General features: G+C 41.5%; 1 protein-coding gene across 1 annotated transcript in view; it reads right to left on the bottom strand.

Annotated features, from left to right (window-relative positions):
• The window catches only part of LOC116966339 (microsomal triglyceride transfer protein-like), a 55,458-nt gene that overhangs the window by 9,341 nt on the left and 22,969 nt on the right, over positions 1-23,148 (bottom strand). Inside the window, exons 6-14 of the mRNA XM_033012465.1 lie at positions 21,785-21,924; positions 18,087-18,234; positions 10,528-10,685; positions 9,394-9,562; positions 6,786-6,893; positions 5,456-5,668; positions 3,224-3,438; positions 1,031-1,128; positions 779-900 (exon numbers count right to left, since the gene is read on the bottom strand). Coding sequence (XP_032868356.1) covers positions 779-900; positions 1,031-1,128; positions 3,224-3,438; positions 5,456-5,668; positions 6,786-6,893; positions 9,394-9,562; positions 10,528-10,685; positions 18,087-18,234; positions 21,785-21,924 — 1,371 coding nt within the window. The remainder of the gene's footprint in view (positions 1-778; positions 901-1,030; positions 1,129-3,223; positions 3,439-5,455; positions 5,669-6,785; positions 6,894-9,393; positions 9,563-10,527; positions 10,686-18,086; positions 18,235-21,784; positions 21,925-23,148) is intronic.

The following is a 23,148-nucleotide window of genomic DNA, read 5'->3' as shown; positions in this document are numbered from 1 at the left end:
TGAGAGTGGGAGCTCTGCTTGATATTTTTCTATCCTCCCCCAGAAGCAATGGGGTTAACTTTAGCATTGCATATGCTGCCTAATATTAGTTTATATCATAACCTGAACATTCCTGGTTTAAATCTATTGATTGGGTAGACATGAGGGGTAGGAGGAGAGTATAAATATCTAGTTATTGACTCTATCATTATATTTCGTGTCATGTGCGTTAGAGTTGTTGGATAAATGTAAAATGAGATTAATGCAGGATTAGTGCAACAAATGGTTAATAATTGGTCACACTCAACCGTCTATGAACATATGTGTAGGAAGGAACTGCAGATGCTGGTTTAAACCAAAGATAAGACACAAAATGCTGGAGTAACTCAGTGGAACAAGCAGCATCTCTGGAGAGAAGGAATGGGTGGCGTTTTGGGTCCTGATCATGGGCGTTTTCTGTACGGAGTTTGTACGTTCTCCCCGCATGATAGATCTGCCATTAATGATTTGTCTGTAAGATCCTTCTCCTTGAGTGGGAGATGGAACAATGTGGACAAATGTCTGTCACATGATTCATATCTGTAGTTTGATTTAGAATCTAGAACGTATCCGTAATTAATTTGTTTGGGGCTGAAGTTGTTCCACGATTGTCATTCTTTGTTCCCCAAAAGTAAAACATTTCCTTCTCATTACAGAAATTTCTAATTGTTAAAAATGTTCCTAAATTGAATATCAGCAAATGTAATAACTATCTGGTCAGTTCGATACAAAGCCAAGCATCAAGAAAATGTGAACAGACCTGAGTTGCATGAAGCTGATTTCCCTGGTTTAGTATGAAGAAATCCGTGAGACTCTTCTGTAATATTCCAGTGCCTCCAAAGAGTAAATCCATATTGTAAGAGGATATGGCATCTGTGGTAACTTAAAAAGAAACTGAATTGGAACATATTTTCTTAAATAAAATGTAAAGCATAATGGTTCAATGTTCACATAGTTTTTAATGATTTAAATGTGTAGCAAAAGATAATGGGTGTAATTACGCTCCTATTACCTGCTAAGTATCCCGAAGACGAAGATGAACATCCAAATCTAGACATATGATTGTAATTATATATCAGTCGATCTCTCAGGAGCTCTCTTATTACTTTGCTACAAAAAGTTGGAGAAAATAAGGTTTAGTGGGGAGAAAAGGTTTTTCTTTAGAAGTTCACTGTAGATTGATGATGCATGTGAACCAATCACACATAAGCCAGCATCACTAACTCCACCCCACTATAATACTTATACTAACACTCGATCCCGGCACTGGCAGTTCGAGCAGCTAGGATGCACTGACAACCTATTGTCATCAACGCTGTTAAGTTTTAGTGCTCATTAAAGATGTGTTTAAATCAAACACGGTCTCTGGTACATGTTTACATGGTGTCAGAAGTGGGATCATTATCAGAGGTTCAGACAACATATTAAAAAGAAAAAAAAACGTATTATTTTCTCTTGGGTTTAAATTAAATCCTTCTGTAACCAACAGATCGGCAAAAGTGCCACTGAGTATAGTTCTCAAAGACAAAAATATACAAAAATCTATGGCATATAGATCCAATGTTCACTCAAAGATTATTTATGTATTGTATTTATTTACATTTCTGGTACATCAGTGGAGCTGCACACTAAATCTCGTTGCACTGACGTGCAATGACAATAAAATATATATTATTATTATTATTATTAAGATGTTACACTATTAAAATGAATGAAAATGAACACAATAGAAGAGTCTTTAAGCTTGTGGTACGTTCTAGGAAATTTGTAGAACCATTTTAGTCATCAAAGCTTGATGGACAGACCTCAAAGTGTCAGCTGTTCTGGTAAACAAAGCCTTCCTGACCTCTGTAAAAACAAGGAAGATATGCAATGGAAGCCACCAGGTCTGCTGTGGGTACTGTAATGTTATTCATCCCCATGTGTTTCTGTCTGTCTTAGTTGAACGAAGTTCGGCAATTCAATCACATCAGGTTATGAGATAAATTTAGACTATGGTACAAAGACTATGGTACTTTGTGCCTTCCCTCACAGTGAGTACCATTGTGGGGGGATGTTTTTATGTTTTATGTTAAATTTCTTTATAATGTTATATTGTATTCTTATTAATGTGCTGCAATGGCAACTTGAATTTCACTACACCAATTGGTGTATGTGAAAATAAATGATAATTTGAACTTTTGAAGATGATAGAATATAGGATTGGCTCAGACTCGTGTGCACAGGAACATTCTCCTCCCCACCGCACACAAATATAATTCATTGTCTGCGAGTGGGGTTAAAACAAAACCAGGGTGGGTGAGTGAAATAGGGAAACATATGTGGCAGACTTATTTGTTGGAAAATGTGAAAAGTTCAGGAGACGGGGAAACAAGGGATTAGCACTGGCGTGGACCGCAACTTTACTATCAATAATATCATGACTTTATTTCAAGCAAGCACAGACTTGTCTGGCCAGTTCTTACAGCCAAGGAAGAATCGATCAATGTTAAGATAAAATTCTGTGAGGCTGGGAAATATTACCTCACGATCTGCCAGTAGATGAGGAATGCAGACCATTTTTGTAGCAGGTCCATTTTGCAATGATTTCACAAATCTCGGGAGTTGCACACAGAACATGTTTCCATCCATATTTATGATTTGGACAGACCTTTAGTATATCCGGCTGGTTTTTATACACCATTACTTCACCTAAATAAAAAGGCTTCTACCTAAAGATTTTTTTAATTTCTTTCGCTAGTAGCAGGAGCCGTGAGGGCATCGAGGTAAAGGTAGACAAGTATGAAGTGGTGTAAGTTTAATGTTCATAAAATCTCACATAAACCAGGCTTAAGCGGCACAATGGCGTAGCAGTAGAGCTGCTGCCTTACTGCACCAGAGACCCAGGTTCGATCCTGACCACAGGTGCTGTTTGTATGGAGTTCGTGCATTCTCCCCGTGACTGTGCTGGTTTTCTCTGGGTGCCCCGGTTTCCACCCACACTCCAAAGATGTACAGGTTTGTAGGTTAATTGGCTTCGGTGAAATTGTAAATTGCCCCTAGTGTGTAGGATAGTGTACGGGTTGATTGCAGGTTGGCGCAGACTCAGAGGGCTGAAGGGCCTGTTTCCGCACTGTATCTCTAAAGTCTAAACCAGTTGGGCCAAATGACCCCCATTTACTTTACATATTTGCTATGATTCTACATATAGCAATCCTGCTCTGACCTTGCCTGATGGTGGTCTGAGTGCCGGATATTCTGCAGTTTTGCCACTGTATACTTAGATAGTTCTGATTCCATTTCTCTCATAGACAGTACAATATTTTTCAATTCCATTGGTGAAAGTTGGTTATTGAGGATCACATCTAGTGCAGCCATTCGCACAGCAGTCCCAAACCGATTCCTGCTTTGGTGAAAAATTCTGTTCATCTGTTTCTTCACCTAATTATGAAAAATAAGTTAGTATTAAATGGAAGGTAGACAAAAGTGCTGGAGAAATTCAGCGGGTGAGACAGCATCTATGGATCGAAGGAAATAGGCCACGTTTTGGGCTGAAACCCTTCTTCAGACTGATGTAGGGTGGGGGGAGGGGGGGGGGGGGGGAATAAGAAAGGAAGAGGAGGAGCCAGAGGGCTGAGGGAGAGCTGAGAAGAGGAGACAATAAGGGCTACCGGATATTAGAGAAGTCAATGTTTATGCCGCTATGGGTATAAACTGCCCAAGCAAAATATGAGGTGCTGCTCCTCCAATTTCTGGTGGTGCTCACTTTGGCAATGGAGGAGGCCCAGGACAGAAAGGTCGGATTTGGGAGTGGGAGTTGAAGTGCTGAGCCACCGGGAGATTAGGTAGGTTATTGCGGATCGAGCGGAGGTGTTCGGCGAAACGATCGCCAAGCCTACGCTTGGTCTCACCGATGTAAATCAGCTGACATCTTGAGCAACGGATGCAATAGATGAGGTTGGAGGAGATGCAGGTGAACCTCTGTCGCACCTGGAACGACTGCTTGGGTCCTTGGATGGAGTCGAGGGGGGAGGTAAAGGGACAAGTGTTGCATTTTGTGCGGCTGCAAGGGAAAGTGCCCGGGGAGGGGGTGGTACGGGTGGGAAGGGAAGAATTGGCCAGGGAGTTACGGAAGGAGCAGTCTTTGTGGAAAGCAGACGGGGGGGAGGGGGGGGGGGAGATGGGAAGATGTGACGAGTGGTGGGGTCACGTTGGAGGTGGCGAAAATGATGGAGAACTATTTGTTGTATGTGGCGGCTAGTAGGGTGGAAGGTGAGGACTAGGGGGACTCTGCCCTTGTTACGAGTGGGGGGGATGGGGAGAGAGAGCAGTGTTACGGGGTATTGAAGAAACCCTGATGAGAGCCTCATCTATAGTGGGGGAGGGGAACCCCCGTTCCCTGAAGAATTAGGACATTTCCAATGCCCTGGTGTGGAACACCTCATCCTGGGAGCAGATGCGGCGTAGACGGAGGAGTTGGGAGTAGGGGATGGAGTCCTTACAGGAAGCAGGGTGGGAAGAAGTGTAGTCTAGATAGCCATGGGAGTTAGTGGGTTTATAGTATTACAGGTCATCAATAATATATTGTTACCAATTTATACAACTCAACTCCCAGTGCTCACTAAATTTATGTTGTTTTCAGATCTCCACTTATACATTCATTCCTCTTTAAAGTGGCACATGAATTCAGAATACTATGTCCCAGCCATGTTCATGTCTCTTATTTAGTGGCTTGCTCAACCTGGTTGGCACCTGTTTACATCCACAATAAACACCAGAATCAGCAAGCAATATAATTTATCAATCCTACAGACATTTGATCAGATCACATCTCTGTAGTCTCGTCATGTCCAACTGCGAAGGATGATTAACAATTAAATAGCTAATGGGAAAAGATTCGAAGAACAGTCCCAAGCTCAACAATGTCAGGCCTAAACCAAGTCTGGGTCATTTGATTAGTACTCCATGTCCTACCTTTAGCATTAATTTCAACCATTATCACTGCACAGTGGCTACAGTGTGTTATCTACAAAATGCATTACAATTACTCACCCAGGATTGTCCAACATGGCCCTCCAAACCCCCAATCCCCACCACTCTGAAGGCAGCAAGAGCATGTGTCAATATTGGCATGTTCCCCCCTCCCTCCCACCTGTCTGAGGTCACATACCATCTGATTCAGACATATATTGTCATTGCTTGTTCAAAATTCTGAAGTTCCCTATCCAACAGTATTGTTGAAGTACTTTCACCAGAGGGATTAGAGCTTTGGGAAGGTAACCAAGGTATGGGTGATGAGGCAATTCAATGCAGTAAGCTGTAGAATGAAGCATGTTGTTGTACTTGTAACCTCACCACTGCTTTTAGATTTGGTCGGGAGCTCACAGAACATGTAGTCGAGAAGTGCTCATTAATTAACCAAATGTCACAAAAACCCTACCATGTTGATATGTTTTACCTCTTGAGTGATATAGGCACTTGGGAATCTCTGTAGTGCTTCCACTGCGATAGACGTCACAGAATTTGTTTGGCCCTTGGTGTATTGTAACAAGAGTGGGATCGTTTCTGGAAGCCGCGCGTTCTTCAGTGCCAGGAGATACATCTTCACATCGGCCTCTTCTTTAGCTGTATTCAGTCCCTCCAAAATCACTTTCTTCACAATTTCAACTTCCTGGAACAGCAATAATTATAAGGAAGGATTAAAGCAGGTTCTGGGACCAGTGTAGTGTTTCTCTGACTATAATCCTGTTATTCCTTTTCCTCCCCTGCCTTAATGTTGGTCGTTATAAAAATGGTGTTGAAGAGCCTTTGATCAGAACCATGATGGTCCACTCTCAATGACATTGCCTGGTGTCCACTCTTTCTCTGTGACAATTGACTGAGATGGGACAACATAGATGAGGCATCTAGCCATGGCGTGAAGACCAGATTCTTATACTTCTCTGCAGAAGTCACTTGCCTAAAATAGCCTTTGGCTAATTGGGAAATTGCGACTTAATTTTGTTGTCTTTAATACTATATTTTCCCAATTTGGAAGTGGTTTAGACAAGAAAAATACGAGGAAAAATTACTACCATTGATTATATTAAATATTCAAACTCAGTTTAAGATCAATTTCTATAACCTATTTACAAAAGTTATAAGTTATAATTTTCTAGTTTTGTTTCGTTGTAAGACAGTAGCTCTACTGCTGCACCACCGTGCTGCTCTAGAGCATTCCCTGCCAGGTACATTTAGGAATTTAGAAATTTTAAGGTGGCACAGCGGCATAGCAGCAGAGCTACTGCCTTACTGCACCAGAGACCCAGGTTCAATCCCATCTGAGTCTGCCCACGACAGAAGGGGGAGGAGTTGTACAGTTTGATAGCCACAGGGAAGAAGGATCTCCTGTGGCGTTCTGTACTGCATCTTGGTGGAACCAGTCTGTTGCTGAAGGTACTCCTCAGGTTGACCAGTGTGTTATGGAGGGGGTGAGCTGTATTGTCCAAGATGCTCTGCAGATTCAGGAGCATCCTCCCCTCCAAGACCAACCTCCCATGAATCTAACTCTGCCTCCAGGACAGAGCCAGCCTTCCAGATGAGCTTGTTAATCATGTTTTAACCTCTAGTTTAGCGTCACTCAGCTCAACAGCATAATTGGAAGCAAATCAACGTCTGCTGTACAATTAAAGAGGTTATTACTCTACTTTTATTTGCCAAGGGAGAAATAGTCTTATTTACATACTTAATGTGAATTATTGACCTGTGTCTTAATACATTAATGGGCTAAACACATCAAAGTTACTAACCTGGAGTTTACACAGGTTTCTCAGACACATTTTGCCAATCACTGCTCCAATCACTGAAACAGTGGTTTCTTCGACTTCTCTGCTCGCAATCTTACGTTGAAGCTTTGCCTTTAAGGGAAACACATCAGTTATGTACAAAATTACAATGCTTGCAGGCGGCACGGTGGCACAGTTGCTGCCTTACAGCACCAGAGACCCAGGTTCGATCCTGACTACGGACCCTTGTCTGGATGGAGTTTGTATGTTCTCCCCGTGATCTGTCTGGGTTTTACCCGGTTTCCTCCCACACTCCAGGTTTGTAAGTTCATCGGCTTGGTAAATTTGTAAATTGTCCCTGGTGTGTGTAGGATAGTGTTAATGTGCGGGGATTGCTGGTCGGTGCGGACTAGGTGGGCCGAAGGGCCTGTTTCCGTGCTGTAACTCTACACTACACTAAGCTTAAATAAAGCAGGCTTTGATCAGGTCTGTATGGAGCTTGTCGTGGTTCTCCAATTTCAACTTCAACTGAGAACAACCCTTGGTTTTCCAAAATAAAAGTCTCTGGCCATTCACTCTTCTTTCTCTGCTATCTGCCATCTCAATAAGTAAATTAATATCATGCTCTTGGATCTAAGCACTAAGTCTTCATTTAAATTTAAAACTGCTTATCAGCAAGTATTTGATTAATTGGCAAAGTTCATAACCAAAGTTTTGGTACAGAGGTATTGTAGAGAAAGAGGATAGTGCAGTAATTGGACCACATTATTTACATACTTAATGTATTAAGTTTAATATTTAATGAATTAACATTCATTAAACACTCCAAATACACTGCATTCTCTAATCGTTTCCTCGAATACATTTCTGTTTTTCATCATCAACGATTAGTAACATCCCTCGCATGTTTAAACCTTGATCTCTGGAATTTCCATTTGCTTCTTAACCTCTAACTCAGCTTTATTTAGCTCAGTAAACAATTCACCCTTCTACACCTGTTTTGTCCAAAACAGGATGTGCGTATAACATCTTACTTAAGGGACATAACACTGGCAATGCAGAGGCAGAATTTAAATCTCACCAGGGATGCCAGAGAATTTCAATGGATTTAAGAAATAAAATTAAAAGCTATTATCAGTAATATAAACTATAAAAATATTGATTACGACTTTGGGTTACATATATCATTCATTAAATTTTCTTGCCATTGAAATGAAATTAATTGTTTGTTACTGACCATATTGCAAAACAAGTATTAGACCCAATAAAATGATTTTTTTTAAAAGCCTATTGCTGCACAATGACATATTGAGCCTGGTTGACATATGCAGCCTTGAAACGGTACATTATACATTGAAAATATTTCCATTCAGAATTTATGCATCTAAATTCGAGAAGATCTTCCTACCTGGAAAAGAGACCAAAACTAGACCATAAATATAAAAAGATCACTCATAAATACAAATGGAAATTCAAAAGAAACTTCTTCACCCACTAAGTTTTTGAAAGTGAGGTATGTGCCATCACATGTAATTGAGGCAAATAGCATAAAGCAGTGATTCCCAAAAAGGGGCCATGGCAAATTTCAGGGGGGCCACAGAAAAATTTGGGGATTTAGGGGGCCACAGGTTCAATGAAGGGGGCCACAGAGCTACCACCCTGTTGCCTCCTAAATTTCAGTTCTAATAAATTTAAATCTATGTAGTTGAAATATTTTTGATGTTTGTGGAATAGAATAAAAGAGAATATATGTGCAATTAATAGACACTGATATTTTTATGGAAGGTACTGTATTATAATATTGAAGTACTTTTTTTCCGCTAATAATGTCAGGGGGGGGCCACAGAAAAATTAAAAGATCCCAAGGGGGCCATGAGCTAAAAAAGGTTGGGAACCACTAGCATAAAGCATTCTCAGGGAAGCTGCTTAGATGGGAAACACCATGAAGGAGTTGATGGATGGGTTTAGTTGATGACTGCAAGAATGCTCATCAACACCATCAACTATATTGTTTTCCATGTAGAACAAATGTTAAAATGAAGGCCCCAGTAAATTAATAGAACATTCTGGCCTTTAAATATTGTCCACTTTCAGAAAACATTACCAGTGCTCCATGGCAAAATAGCAGGCCTTTTTTTTACGAAGGTTGATAAAAATGCTGGAGAAACTCAGTGGGTGAGGCAGCATCTATGGAGCGAAGGAATAGGTGACGTTTCGGGTCGAGACCCTTCTTGAAACTGACTATTGATATATATAAGATTTAGTGTATATAAGTGTATATAATGGTGACTGTAACTTTAAGAAGTGGGTGTGATTTGTGTGATGTGATATATTCATTATCTTATCAGACAATAACATTTCACCGCACCAATTGGTGTTTGTGACAATAAATGTCCATAGTCCCTTTTGTCCTTTAGTCTCATGAATATGTTTGAGTATGCGCAGTGCACTTTTGTCAAATAAAAAAGACCCACACTGGCAACAGCCTGTACTGAAAACCCGTGCTCCGTTTTCTATCTACATGTTACTGCTGTAATATCTTACAATTTCCCCTGCAGCAGAAAATTATTTAAACATAGTTATCTCGTATTGTGGGAATAGGATTTAATTTCCGTAACGCATACGTACGTACCAACAATGTGTTCAAAAGCTCTTTGGATGGGTAGGAAGAGAAGGCGGCAGCGTACAAGAATGTCTTCACTTGAGGACTTTGTTTCTCTTTGGTGAAATCCAGATATTCTGAGAGCGCACTCAAGGATGATTCGGTCTGTGCCGCTGTGGCTGAGTCGATCAGGAAGGAGCTGGAATATATCACAGGCGGTAAGAAGCCTTCCAATTCTGGAAATGTAGCCACCAAAAAGTATTGGCATTCACGTCTGAATTCATGAAGAGGGTAGTGGCCATATGGAACGAGCTGCCAGAAGCAGTATTTGAGGCAGGTACAATAACACCATTTAAGATACATTTGGACAGGTACATGGATAGGAAAGGTTTGGAGGAATACAGGCCAAACACAGGCAAATAGGATTAGCTTAGACAGGGCAACTTGGATGAGTTAAGCCCAAGGACATGTTTATATGCTCTATGACTCTGACTCCATATGGAACACTTCATCCCTTTGTATCCTAGCTGAACGTCCTCTCATAACTAGAAAGAGTCATTTTCTGACACCCCGATTTACACTGAGGTTCATGAGAGAATGGGAGAATGATTTCAGATCGCAGCGGCACAGTTACTGCCTTACAGCGCCAGAGACCCAGGTTCGATCCTGACTACGGGTGCTTATCTGTATGGAGTTGTACGTTCTCCCCATGACCCGCACGGGTTTTCTCCGTGATCTCCAGTTTCCTCCGACACTTCAATGTGGCCCTTGTGACTAAAGGGATCAGGGGGTATGGAGAGAAGGCAGGTACAGGATACTGAGTTGGATGATCAGCCATGATCATATTGAATGGCAGTGCAGGCTCGAAGGGCCGAATGGCCTACTCCTGCACCTATTATCTATGTTTCCATGTTTCAAAGACCTACAGCTTGTAAGCTAATTGACTTATATATATAATTGTAAATTGTCCCTTGTATGTGATGGATAACGTTAGTGTGCAGGGATCGCTGGTCGGCGCGGACTCGGTGGGCTGAAGGGCCTGTTTCCACGCTGTATCTCTAAACTAAACTAAACTAAAATGGATTTCATCTGCCAGGAAGGATTTTTAGACTCCTAAACAAATAGACATTTATAGTAGCAAAAGGAAGAAGTGCACTAACTTACATCTCATCGTCAGCTGCCTTCTTCAGAAAGTTTAGGATCTCTATCTTCTTTGCTTCTCTCAGTAGTTGAACAAAAGCTAGGAATACTTTTGCTGCAGATATTTCGGAAATATCTTGCAGGTTGTTTTTCTTATTGAGACTTTTCAAATAGTCATTTGCCTAAAAGAAAAATAAAGTAACTTTTCATTGTGGATTCCACCCAAAGACACAGAGCAGTTCCACTGAAGGAATCTAGAAATATTCAACAAAGGAAAAGGAAGCTTCGGTATTAATGTTTGGACAAGACACAAGTGTGTTATTGTCATATATCCCAGATAAGACAACGGAATTCTTACTTACTGCAGCACAACAGAATATGGAAACATAGTACATAATGGAGGGGAAAAAAAGTTCAATGTGTGTATGTACACATGCACACATACTCAATAATTAAACAAATATAGTGTAATAATAATGATTGTCTGTTGTAGCTCAGAACTTATTTGTTGTTGTGTTTAATAGCTGTCGGGAAGAAGCTGTTGCAATAAGTGATTGCCCTTGATCTGAACTACAGAATGGTTGATGAAAAGATGATAACTTGGAGTGCTGTGAGTAAAGTAGATAAAAGATAAAACGACAGAGTAAAAATGCTAGATATCTTGAATAGGTCAGTGGGGAAATATGAAGGCCAATTAGCATTTAGTGAAATGAAATCTGGTTTTTCAGGTGCATTCATTGGGATAGTGCACAGGTTCACAATGTATTAACCTATCTACTATGGTCCTCATTCCTGTTGGCTGATATATATATTTATATATATATTACATTTTATTTATGTCATATTTTAAGTAATTTGGGGTTTGAGTTTTCAAAGCTGAATTATGGAAAGTAATCTTAAAAACGAAAACTGATATATGGCATCATCCTTTGTTCCAAAGGCTTTTAAATTATTTTTTAACAAAAAATAACTCAATCCTGGCTTTATAATTAACAATTAAAAGTGTAACAAACATTTTACAGTACAGTTATTTTGTAACATCATTTCTAAAAGATCTAGCTGCAACTTGTGGCCCTCAACAATAGAAATAGCTTTTATTTTTCTACTAATTTGAGTTAAAATTGGGTCATCCATTGACCTGCTAGATTCTAAAGAATATAATTTTGGTTTCCTAATTTGAGGAAGGACATTATTGCTATTGAGGGAGTATAGTGTAGGTTTACCAGGTTATTTCCCGGGATGGCGGGACTGACATATGATGAAAGAATGGGTCGACTGAGTTTGTATTCACTGGAATTTAGAAAGATCAGAGGGGATCTTATGGGATATATAAAATTCTTAAAGGATTGGACAGGCTAGACGCAGTAAAAATGTTCCCGATGTTGGGGGAGTCCAGAACCAGAGGTCACAGTTTAAGAATAAGGGGTAGGCCATTTAGGACTGAGATGAGGAAAAATGTCTTCACCCATGAGAATTGTGAATCTGTGGAATTCTCTGCCACAGAAGGCAGTGGAGGGCAATTCACTCCATGTTTTCAAGAGAGAGTTAGATTAGCTCAGGGCTAAAGGAATCAAGGGATATGGAGAAAATGCAGGAACAGGGTACTGATTTTAGAGAATCAGCCAAGATAGTATTGGATGGCATTGCTGGCTCGAAGGGCCGAATGGCCTATTCCTGCACCTATTTTTCTGTGTTTCTAATCCTTGTTTACGCAATCACTTTCTCATTTATCACAGAATCTTGTAAATCCATACTACACACTCTCCAAGGCTAATATGTTTCGCTCAAAACATGTTACCTAGATAAAAAAAAAAAAGAATCTCTAGGGTAGAGTGTCATTATCAAGGCCGTGATTTATTGGCAATCTCTAAATGGTGATGAGCTGTTTCCTTTTACAGCTGAAATCTCCCTGATGAAGGGTCTCCCTCAGTTTTTGAGTAGGGAGCTCCAGGATTTAGACTGGGAATCTATAAAGGAGAATTCATATATTTCCAAATAAGGGAATGTGCGACTTGCATAAAAGACTTTCAGCTAAGTGTAATTTTTATGTCCGGTTGGTAGAGGTTATGGGTTTGGTAAAAGTAACATCATTGATTACAGTTGGACAAAAAAGCTGGGGAAACTCAGTGGGTGAAAGCCCTGTCCCACGGTACGAGTTCATTGCAAGAGCTCTCCCAAGTTTAAAAAAAATCAAACTCGTGGTAAGCACGAAGAATGAACGAAGCGGGTACGTCGGAGCTCGGGTATTGATATGGAGAGAAATCCTATCCTATGACATTGAGTCATAATTCAACAATACTTTTGAATTCAGATTTGTTTGAGAAAATCATTTTTCACACAGAGAGTGGTGAATCTGTGGAATTCTCTGCCACAGAAGGTAGTTGAGGCCAGTTCATTGGCTATATTTAAGAGGGAGTTAGATGTGGCCCTTGTGGCTAAAGGGATCAGGGGGTATGGAGAGAAGGCAGGGATGGGATACTGAGTTGGATGATCAGCCATGATCATATCGAATGGCGGTGCAGGCTCGAAGGGCCGAATGGCCTACTCCTGCACCTATTTTCTATGTTTCTATGTTTCTATGTTATAATGTCTTTCAAGGGATACTTTCAAGGGAGAGCTAGATAGGGCTCTTAAAGATAGTGGCCAAGGGATATGGGGAGAAGGCAGGAACAGGGTACTGATTGGGGATGATCAGCCACGATCACATTGAATGGTGGTGCTGGCTCGAAGGGCCGAATGGGCTTCTCCTGCACCTATTGTCTAATGTCTGTTGAATCATATAATCGATCAGCCAAGTCTCCAGCTTTGCCTATTAAAAGAGTAAAGTTTTCTCTACAAAATATTAAATGTCAGGCTTTCGTTCCCAATGCAAGCACATAATTAAAAAATTGAATTGAAAAATTGAATTGAATTGAAAATCATCCCAGAACTTCAAAAGTGTGAAAAGAAACCCACCAAACAAGGTTCCGACATAATACTCCCACATGTAAAACGAAGATATCCACAGCATTAACTTTCCAAGTTGCAGATATGAAATAACAGCCCAGAAATCCATCTGTGAAGTTCAACTTACATCAAAGGGTTGTTGTGTCCCACAGAAAAATTGAGCAGTGCCCAAGGCCCGAGATATTCTGTGGTACTGAATTACTAAAACAATTTTCGTTTGATTCCTCTTAGCGAAGTGCATGACCTCAATTTCCATACATTTAAGGCATCACGGTTGTGCAGAGGTAGTTGCTGCCTTACAACGCAAGAGACCTGGGTTCAATCCCGACTACGGGTGTTGTCTGTATGGACATTGCATGGACTCTCCCCGTGTCCACTGGAGGGATGGTCTCTGTGTAGCAGACCCTCCAGGGAGCTCCCGCTATTGTTTACAAGAAAGGTCTCTGTAATAAGTCCAGTCTATGACTACCTGCACTTTGTGAATATCTGCAACAATAGCAAATCCCCATTTAGCCTTCGCCTGCGGACTGAGAAAAAAATAGATTACATCTTGTGCCCATGAATTTAGAGGTTGGATGCCTTCCTGCTGTAGCAGTGAACAGAAAAATCGTGAGACGTAACAAAGATCTATGACAGTGGTTTGGAAGCTGTGACTGACATCGATCTTGACATTAACTGAGAGCAGTTAAGTTAAATGTATAAGGCTGCATGAGCGCTTGCAAGAGGTTCATAAGTGATAGGAGCAGAATTGTGCCATTCGGCCCATCAAGTCTACTCTGCCATTCAATCATGGCTGATCTATCTTTCCCTCTTAACCCCATTCTCCTGCCTTCTCCCCATAACCCTTGATACCCATAGTTACAGATCTCAATGAGTGCCATTTTGGTGAAGCATAACATCAGAGATTTTTAGCTACGAACATAAGTTCCCCTAAACTCTAAGTTAACAGGGACTTGTTCGATGAGCACTTCTATGCTCCTCCCACTTGGTTCTCCAGCCGACTCATTACCTCCAATGCATATAACCTATCGCCAAGCACTCCAGCAAATGATGTGTCACTAATTTGATTAAAAATTTCAGCAAAATGTAATTACTCTTCTATTCAGCCTTCTTGCAGAATGAAGTTATTAAATATTATTAAATGCGTGGCCATACTGTTTAGGTGTATGTTGTGATTCTAATATTGCAGTTAAGGAGTGTGCCTGGTTTGTTACAAAGTAGGATGAAATATTCCGCACAGTGCTTTGAAAAATCAAAGCTACGTTCAGCCTGGTTTATAAATCTTCCTTTTGATATATAAACTGAGTATTAACTCATTCATGCATCAGGAAAATACAGGAATGCTAATATTCACTTTCCTCACTCCTTGCTTGCTGTGCCTCTAAGTTTCTGAACCTAGAAGTCACAATTTTTGGTCAGAGATGTTGAAAATGTATTCTCCATTTGCAAAGTGCATTCGTTTGTGGTCATCTTGGCAGTGTTCCTTTGCCAAGAACGAAATTGTATGATTATTTAAAAAGTGGGTTAACACCAAATCTCAATAGCCTTGGCTCTCCACACTGCCCTTGGATTCTTGCCAACGGTTTTGCCTTTCAGGCGAAATTGCGGTTAGAGATTTATGTCATGATTGAGAAGTGTTACAATCGTGTTTGTGCTCCTTTCCATCTGAGCTAATGTTCTGTCTTTCAAGTAGCCTGGATAGATATGCAGTTAAATCCTGAATCTGTGCCCCAATCTCAATTTAATCTCACTGCCTTCTACTCTACTATTTACCTCCATCCCCAGCCAACTGTCAAGTAAATAGTGATTCACCTATTGACATATTTCCCCCTCAGTGACACGCTGGTCAACCTGAGGAGCACCTTCAGCAACTGACAGGTCCCACCAAGGTGCAGCACAGAACGCCACAGGAGATCCTTTTCCCCTGTGGCTATCAAACTGTACAACTGCTCCCCCTTCTGTCATGGGGTAGACTGACTCTTCCCCCCCCCCCCCCTCCCCATCTTTGCACATCCCTCATCCTGGAGTTTTCCACTCGATTATTTAATTTCATTATTATTAGAATGCACATGGCATTGTCAATACCTTGTTTCTGTATATTTTGACTGGTGGCAGACCAATTTCCCTCCTGGACAAATAAAGGTGTATCATATCGTATTGTATCGTATTGTGCATGCCTCTTGTGCCATGCGAGAATGATTGTGAATTTTCTCAAGCTGACTCTAGTCTACCCTGCTCCCCTACCAAAACCTTGCCATAGTTGTTGCTCTACATTGCCTTTGGGGTAGATTGCCCACCGAGTTTAAAGTCTTCATTAGATTCCCCAATAGATTACACTTCCTATTTTCTCCAATGTTTTTAACTTTCTCCTGCATTGACCCTACATGGAACAACTCTGCCTCTTACACACCCACTTTCCACATCAGCCCAACCATTGCCAGCTGTGTCATAAGATGGTTCATCCTTACAAACTGGAATTTCCTTCCTTAATCTCTTGTATGTCACTTCACACAAACCACTTCTTTAACCAAACAATAATGTTGCAGTCAAACACCTTGGGATATTCTGCAACTTAGAAATGCAATAAAAATATAAGCTATTGTGGGTGACATCTTGGTATAAAAAGAATATTTCCAGCTTTCAAAGTACTTGTGTGAAAATAAATTGCAAGCAAAATTAGTAAGAAGGAACTGCAGATGCTGGTTTAAACTGAAGATAGAGAACAAAAAAAAGCTGGAGTAACTCAGCGGATCAGACAGCATCTCTGGAGAAAGGGAATTAGTGACGTTTCAACTCTTAACCTGAAGAAGGGTCTTGACCTGAAATATCACCTATTCCTTTTCTCCAGAAATGCTGTCTGACCAACAAAATTATTATAATGCGTCTCTTCTGCTTTGAGCTTTCTTCTGGAAAAGCACAAATAAGAAGACATCACATTTTCAGCAACACTCCACTTAAAATCACTGACTGAGCCAGGTATGTATAAGTTTGCATGTTTATAAAGGTTTTAGGGATGTTTCACCTTCACCATCAATCTGTTATCATTTTTACTGAAGGGAATAGGATATTTAAGCCAGCAATGTATTTTGAATTAATTTATTAAGTTGGTCACACAATTCCATGAATCATGATAATTTAACCAGGAGTTCAAATTAAGGCAAATACATTATTTGTGGTTAATGGAACATAGAAGGATGCGTTAGAATTTACTTTATCTTTCATCTCCTTGGGAAATGGAATTCCATTATCTCTTCTTTGGCTGAAGCCCATGGATTTTTGTGTGCTAAATATCTAATACTGGGAGATATAGTAAATGTTCAAGGATATTAGAAGGCACGAAATACAAAAGTATACATTTTAAACTTTCCTTCCTCAATTGTAGTCTTGAAGTTAATATCGGGCACATACTAATTATTTAATTTAGTTTGTGGCAATGAGTGGCAGCTTGATTATTGAATATTAGTTAATTTGCATTTAATTTCAACAACTTCTAAGCATGTGACCTTGTCTGATATCATACCCACGAGATATTTTCTCATTGTACATTGCAGAAATGTTTATTGTTAAGTGATGGCAGTGTACGTTTGCTTCCTCTGTTCACTTCCTCTGTCACTAAATAAAATATGAAAAATTAATAACTGGATTTGACAATTTCACCACTGAGCACTTCCTCTCAATTTCAGTTAATTAGTACATGGTTTTTGTCTATTACAATAAATGGCAGGAGATCATTTTGACCTGTTGGTGACCACAAGGGATTCATCATAAGTACACAATGATATAGTCAGGAGCAGATGAAAGACAAATTTTGGTTAAAGGTTCATCAGAACAAGGAGAGGTTTCCCAAAAAAATTATTAAAAAAGTGCTCTCAAATATTACTTTTCATAACCCAAGGATATCCTAAAACACTTTATTATAGACAATAGACTTTAGTTTCCCATGCTTAAATAGCGGAAGAACTGTTCCTAGGTGAGGACTGATGTGGTAATTTCACCAGAGCTCCTAGATTTCCTTTTTGCTGCCTTTCTTGCTGTTAAGGAGAGAATGTAGACACAAAATGCTGGAGTAACTCAGTGGGACAGGCAGCATCTCTGGAGAGAAGGAATGGGTGACGTTTTGGGTCGAGACTGAAGGAGAGAATTCCATTTATGTCAATAGACAAAAGACAATAGACAATAGGTGCAAGAGTAGGCCATTCGGCCCTTTGAGGCAGCACCGCCATTCAATGTGATCTTGGCTGATCATCCCCAATCAGTACCCCGTTCCTGCCTTCTCCCCATATCCCCTGACTCCGCTATCTTTAAGAGCCCTATCTAGCTCTCTCTAGAAAGCATCCAGAGAACTGGCCTCCTCTGAGGCAGAGAATTCCACAGATTCACAACTCTCTGTGAGAAAAAGTGTTTCCTCGTCTCCGTTCTAAATGGCTTACCCCTTATTCTTAAACTGTGGCCTCTGGTTCTGGACTCCTCCAACATCGGGAACATGTTTCCTGATGGAGGGGGATATGATCCAGCATATGAAGTCATCTCATATAACGCAGGAACACACAAGGAACATATTTTGAAACTTTACTGAGCCAGATAATGCACCAGATCTGCTCACCAAATATGTGATATTAATACGCAGTCATACTCACAAGTGTACAGTTCTTGCAGGGTATCTTCTCCAGAACTCCAGTCATAGATAAGGGTGTGAAGATCCCTAGATTATGCAGTGTTTCCTGAAGACTTTCCCCGTAGAATGCTTTGGGTTGTATTTCCGAAGTCATATAGTGAAGCTGCTGCCTAGTGTGAGAGATAGTTGCTTCACTCAGTTGAATCGAATAACTGCATACTCTACTATTTCAGACATGAAATACTACAACAAACTTGAAAAAATTCAGCACCATAACATAAACACGATACCATTAGATTTAAACAGAAAAAAATGATAAAATATAGTAAATGCAAAATTAGTGGTGTAGTCTTGATAAAAATGACTCTTAGCAATTTCTACAAATGCACTATAGAAAGCATCTAATCAGCGTACATCACAATTTGGTTTAGCAACACTCTGCCCAAGATGCAAGAAACTGCAGAGTTGTGAACGTAGCCCAGTCCATCACACAGATCAGTTTCCCACGACGCCCCATATAATTCCATCTAAAATACATGCTACTTCCAGAAAATCAGCCAACATAAACAAGGACCACTCATACCCAAGTCATTTTCTCTTCTCCTCTCTGCCATCGGGCAGTAGATATAAAAAATGGAAAGCATGTACCACCAGATTCAAGAACAGCTTCCTCCCCACTGTTAGCAGAGTCTTGAATGTTACGGACGTATTTCCCAATCTTCCAATCAACCATGTTGCAGCCCTTTCACTTTTTTAAATCTGCACTTTCTCTGTTGCAGTAACACTATATTCTACAGTATATTTTCGTTTTTGCACTTCCTGAAGTACTCATATATGGTATGATTTGGCTGAATAACATGCAAAACAAAGTTTTCCACTACATCTTGATGCGTGTGGCAATATTAATAAACCAAACCAAAACCGCCATCATTTCTGTCTCTCTAAAAGGGATTCCACAATCTGACATACCCTTCCTTTTTTTAGCACTTTTAGTTACCCGTTCCCTTCATAACCCTTTGCATCTTGTTCTTACATCTCCGTTAACCAAATCCCTTCTCATGACACCTCACCATGTAACTTGGTTTTTACTTTTTTGTGTGATTTTACTTTTTTGAGTTGTTTTTTTCGTTTTGTTTAGCTAAGTTTTTGGTTTTAGGTTGTGTTTATGTGTGTGTGTGGGGGGGGGGGGGTGGGGGGTTGAAACAGGGCTTGCTGTCTCTCCCTTCGGGGGAATGCGACTTTTTGTCGTATCCCCCTTCTCTGCCTCCGTCTGCGCTGAGGCCTAATGGCGGAGCTGGCGACCTCGAGGCTCCGGAGGCAGCCTGTCAGGACTCGCCCTGAGCTCGCTCCCGTGAGGGCGGCCCAGCTCGGGGCTGGAACGGCGCTCCCGTGAGGGGCTGTGACGCTCCCGTGAGGGCGGCCTGGCGCGGGGCTGAGACGCTCCCATCGGGGCAACCCAGCTCGAGGGTAACGGCGCTCCCGTCGGGGCGGCCCAGCTCGAGGGCAACGGCACTCCCGTGGGGGCAGCCTGGCTCGAGGGTGGAACGGCGCCCACGTGAGGGCGACCCGGCTCGGGGCTGGAACGGTGCTCCGGTGGCTGAGACGGCGTTCTGGCGGCGGCGGCCTGAGTCCGGGGTTGGGCCGCGAGCCAGTGGACGACGTCGTCAACAGCTGCGTCCGCTGGACTGGAGGGCGGCAGCTTCGACCACCCCGGGCCGCGGTGTTTGAACCGGCCCGTTCGCGGAGCTCGGTGAGCCGCGGGACTGATTTTACCATCGCCCGGTGGGGAATCGCCTCAGCGCAGAGGGAGAAGAGGAGGGAAGAGACTGCAGCCCTAAGAATTTTGCCTCCATCACAGTGAGGAGATGCCTGGTGGACTCACTGTGGTGGATGTTAATTTGTGTTTACTGTCTGTTCTGTTGTTTATTATTGTATTATTGTATGTATGGCTGCAGGTAACGACATTTCGTTCAGACCGTAAGGTCTGAATGACAAATAAAGGATCTATCTATCTATCTACCATGTAACCACAGGAGACGCCACTCTTGCTCATAAGTTCATAAGTGTTAGGAGTAGAATTAGGCCATTCAGCCCATTAAGTCTACTCCACCATTCAATCATGGCTGATCTATCTCTCTCCCAACCCCATTCTCCTGCATTCTCCCCATAACCTCTGACACCCGTACTAATCAAGATCTTTTGGTCTTTCACCTCGACCCACCAGTCAGTAACATGAACTTTGTCAATTCACATGCACGCCTTCCAATGAAGTGCATTGCATTCAGCTTTCACAGTGTGGTCTCTTCTACATTAGAGAAGCCAAGTGCAGACTGGGTGACACATTTACAGGACACTTATGTTCAATCTGCAGGGACAGTCCTGAGCGTCCAGTTGCCCGACACTATAATTCTCTGCCCCATTCCCACTCTACGTTTGACCTCCGCCATTGCTCCTATGATGACCAACGTAAAAGCTCAGGAAACACACTTCATTTTCCCACCCTTATAATTCTTCCCTGGTGAAACATAGAAAATAGGTGCAGGAGTAGGCCATTCGGCCCTTTGAGCCAGCACCGCCATTCAATGTGATCATGGCTGATCATCCAGGAGATGCACCAGTGCCCCGTTCCTGCTTTCTCCCCATATCCCTTGATTCCGTTAACCCAAAGAGCTATATCTAACTCTCTGTTGAATACATCAAGGTTTTGAAAGACAGTGTTTCATCTGTAATATGTCGTAGAATCAAACCTGAAGGAAACAGAGTAGTACAAGTTGCCTCACTTCAATAATGGTGCTCGAGCTATCTGATGACTAGGTTTAGAAATGTACTGTGTTATATGCTTACGATTGGGATTCTAAATCATGCTATAATGTTTGTGGTGGATGAGCAATGGATAAAAATACAATGCTGAATGGCAGAAACTGTATTCTGCTTGGACGTATATGCAGACGTATCTGTGTGTTAAGTCATAAAAATGCTGCTTTAAATCTACAAGGAGAAGGTTATCTAACTTTGTTAATATCTATATAATTAAAAGTCTCATCTTGACCACTTCCTGCTTGCGTTGTTGTTTGATTTTAGAAAAATCGCTACCACGTACAGCTGTGATTTTTGGCCATCTTACTCACAGTCCCCGAGGATTTTTCCCATCGATGGAAAATAAAAGAGTTATTAGTGTTTAAAAAATCAATCACCATGATGAAGGCTACAACACTGAGTGTCTACTGAACTGTGAGTTCCCTTTATGTGGTTTAATGGAAACCAGTCCCTTCGGCCCACATCACCCATACTAGCGCTCCAGAAAGCCCCCCTCACTGGCAAGCAAAGCCCTCCCGTGTGAAGCTGGGACCCAACAGGTCCAACTTAGTCTAGTTATTATTAAATCTGTGAGGTGGGGGGGCAGAAGATGAGCCAGTTTTTTTGCTTGAGCTTACAATGTGTATACATGTGTGTGTATGTGTCTCTATAATAAAAAGTATGCACTGAATATACATCTCTGTCAAAACAATGCAACGATAAAGGGGCAGAAATACATGTTTATACAGTAAGTCTTTGCTGAACTTAAAGCATTGGCCAAGATCCAGAACTCTCCTAATCTTTGAACAGTGTCCTTAAATCTTTTACATCTATCCAGAGAAATGCAACCCTTGACAAGGAACGAGAGCAGTTCTATGCATTCTATATCCATTTCGAGTTAAAAAAAAGTAAAATTTGGCAAACCTTGAGCTGATTTTGGCTCCAATTGTTGTTTGAAGATTGAGTTTGAATATATGACCCTCCTCGATGACAGCTGTTTTGATAACACCATTCTCCACAGAGTAAAGACCTTTACATGTGGGTTGCCACTGAACTCCAAGAACCTTGAATGAAAGGTCAACGTTTTTTATCAAACATCTGTTTTAACATGGATGCATGAAGGATTTTTAAACCTGAAACGCATATCGTATTGCAATATCCAACAGTATTTGTTTGGCATTGAAACAACTTAGTTGGGAGAATCTCTTGGTACAATCAATTAGATAAAGAGGATTCACCTCTTGTACCTGGGTTCAAATGGGGTCAAGATTAATGGCCTGTTTGCACCCTCAAACTCTTGGTTCTTGGTTTCTTGGTCCTCCAAAATATTCCAATGGATTTTGGGTGTGGGCTTGCAACAAGGATGAGACCTAACTAAATTTCAATTGTAATCTTACTCAAAGGCTATTCTGCAGTTGCTATGTGAAATTGAAACCATTTAGTTTAGTTCAGAGATATAGCGCGGAAACAGGCCCTTCGGCCCACTGAGTCCCTGCCAACCAGCAATCCCCACACACTAACACTATCCTACAAACACTAGGGACAATTTACAATTTTGCCAAGCCAATTAACCTGCAAACCTAAACGTCTTTGAAGTGTGGAAGGAAGCCAGAGCACCTGAGGAAATCCCACGCAGGTGAAAGGGAGAATGTACAAACTCCGTACAGACAACACCTGTAGTCAGGATCGAACCCAGGTAATGCTTCTGTCCCACTTAGGAAACCTGAACGGAAACCTCTGGAGACTTTGCGCCCCACCCAAGGTTTCCATGCGGTTCCCGGAGGTTGCAGGTGGTTGCCGGAGGTTGCAGGTAGTGGAAGCAGGTAAGGAGACTGATAAAAACCTTTGAGAACCTCCGGGAACCGCACAGAAACCTTGGGTGGGGCGCAAAGTCTCCAGAGGTTTCCGTTCAGGTTTCCTAAGTGGGACAGGGGCATTAGGCAACAACTCTCCCGCTGCACCACCATGTCGCCCTGACAGCGGAGGTGCTGCGTTCAGCTGCAATTTAGGGCAGACATGCAGGAGATTCTTTAGTCAGCATCTGCTTATCCTGTGCAAAATCTGGTTATGCTGAGTGGGTGTGCTGGATGTATGAGCACGGGCTACAATCTGTGGTTAACAAAGGAGGTCAAAGATAACGTTAAATTGAAAAGTAGGGCATATACAATGGCAAGGACAGTGGTAGGCTAGATACAGCTGCAAAAGATTAAAAGCTCATAAGAAGTGGAAAAATTTGATTTTGAAAGAAAGATTGTGTGCAATATCAAAAACAAACAGCAAGAGATGAG

The sequence above is a fragment of the Amblyraja radiata genome, chromosome 37 (assembly GCF_010909765.2).
Source record: "Amblyraja radiata isolate CabotCenter1 chromosome 37, sAmbRad1.1.pri, whole genome shotgun sequence".
Classification (NCBI taxonomy): Eukaryota; Metazoa; Chordata; class Chondrichthyes; order Rajiformes; family Rajidae; genus Amblyraja; species Amblyraja radiata.
This window is presented reverse-complemented; position numbering and strand designations above follow the sequence as displayed.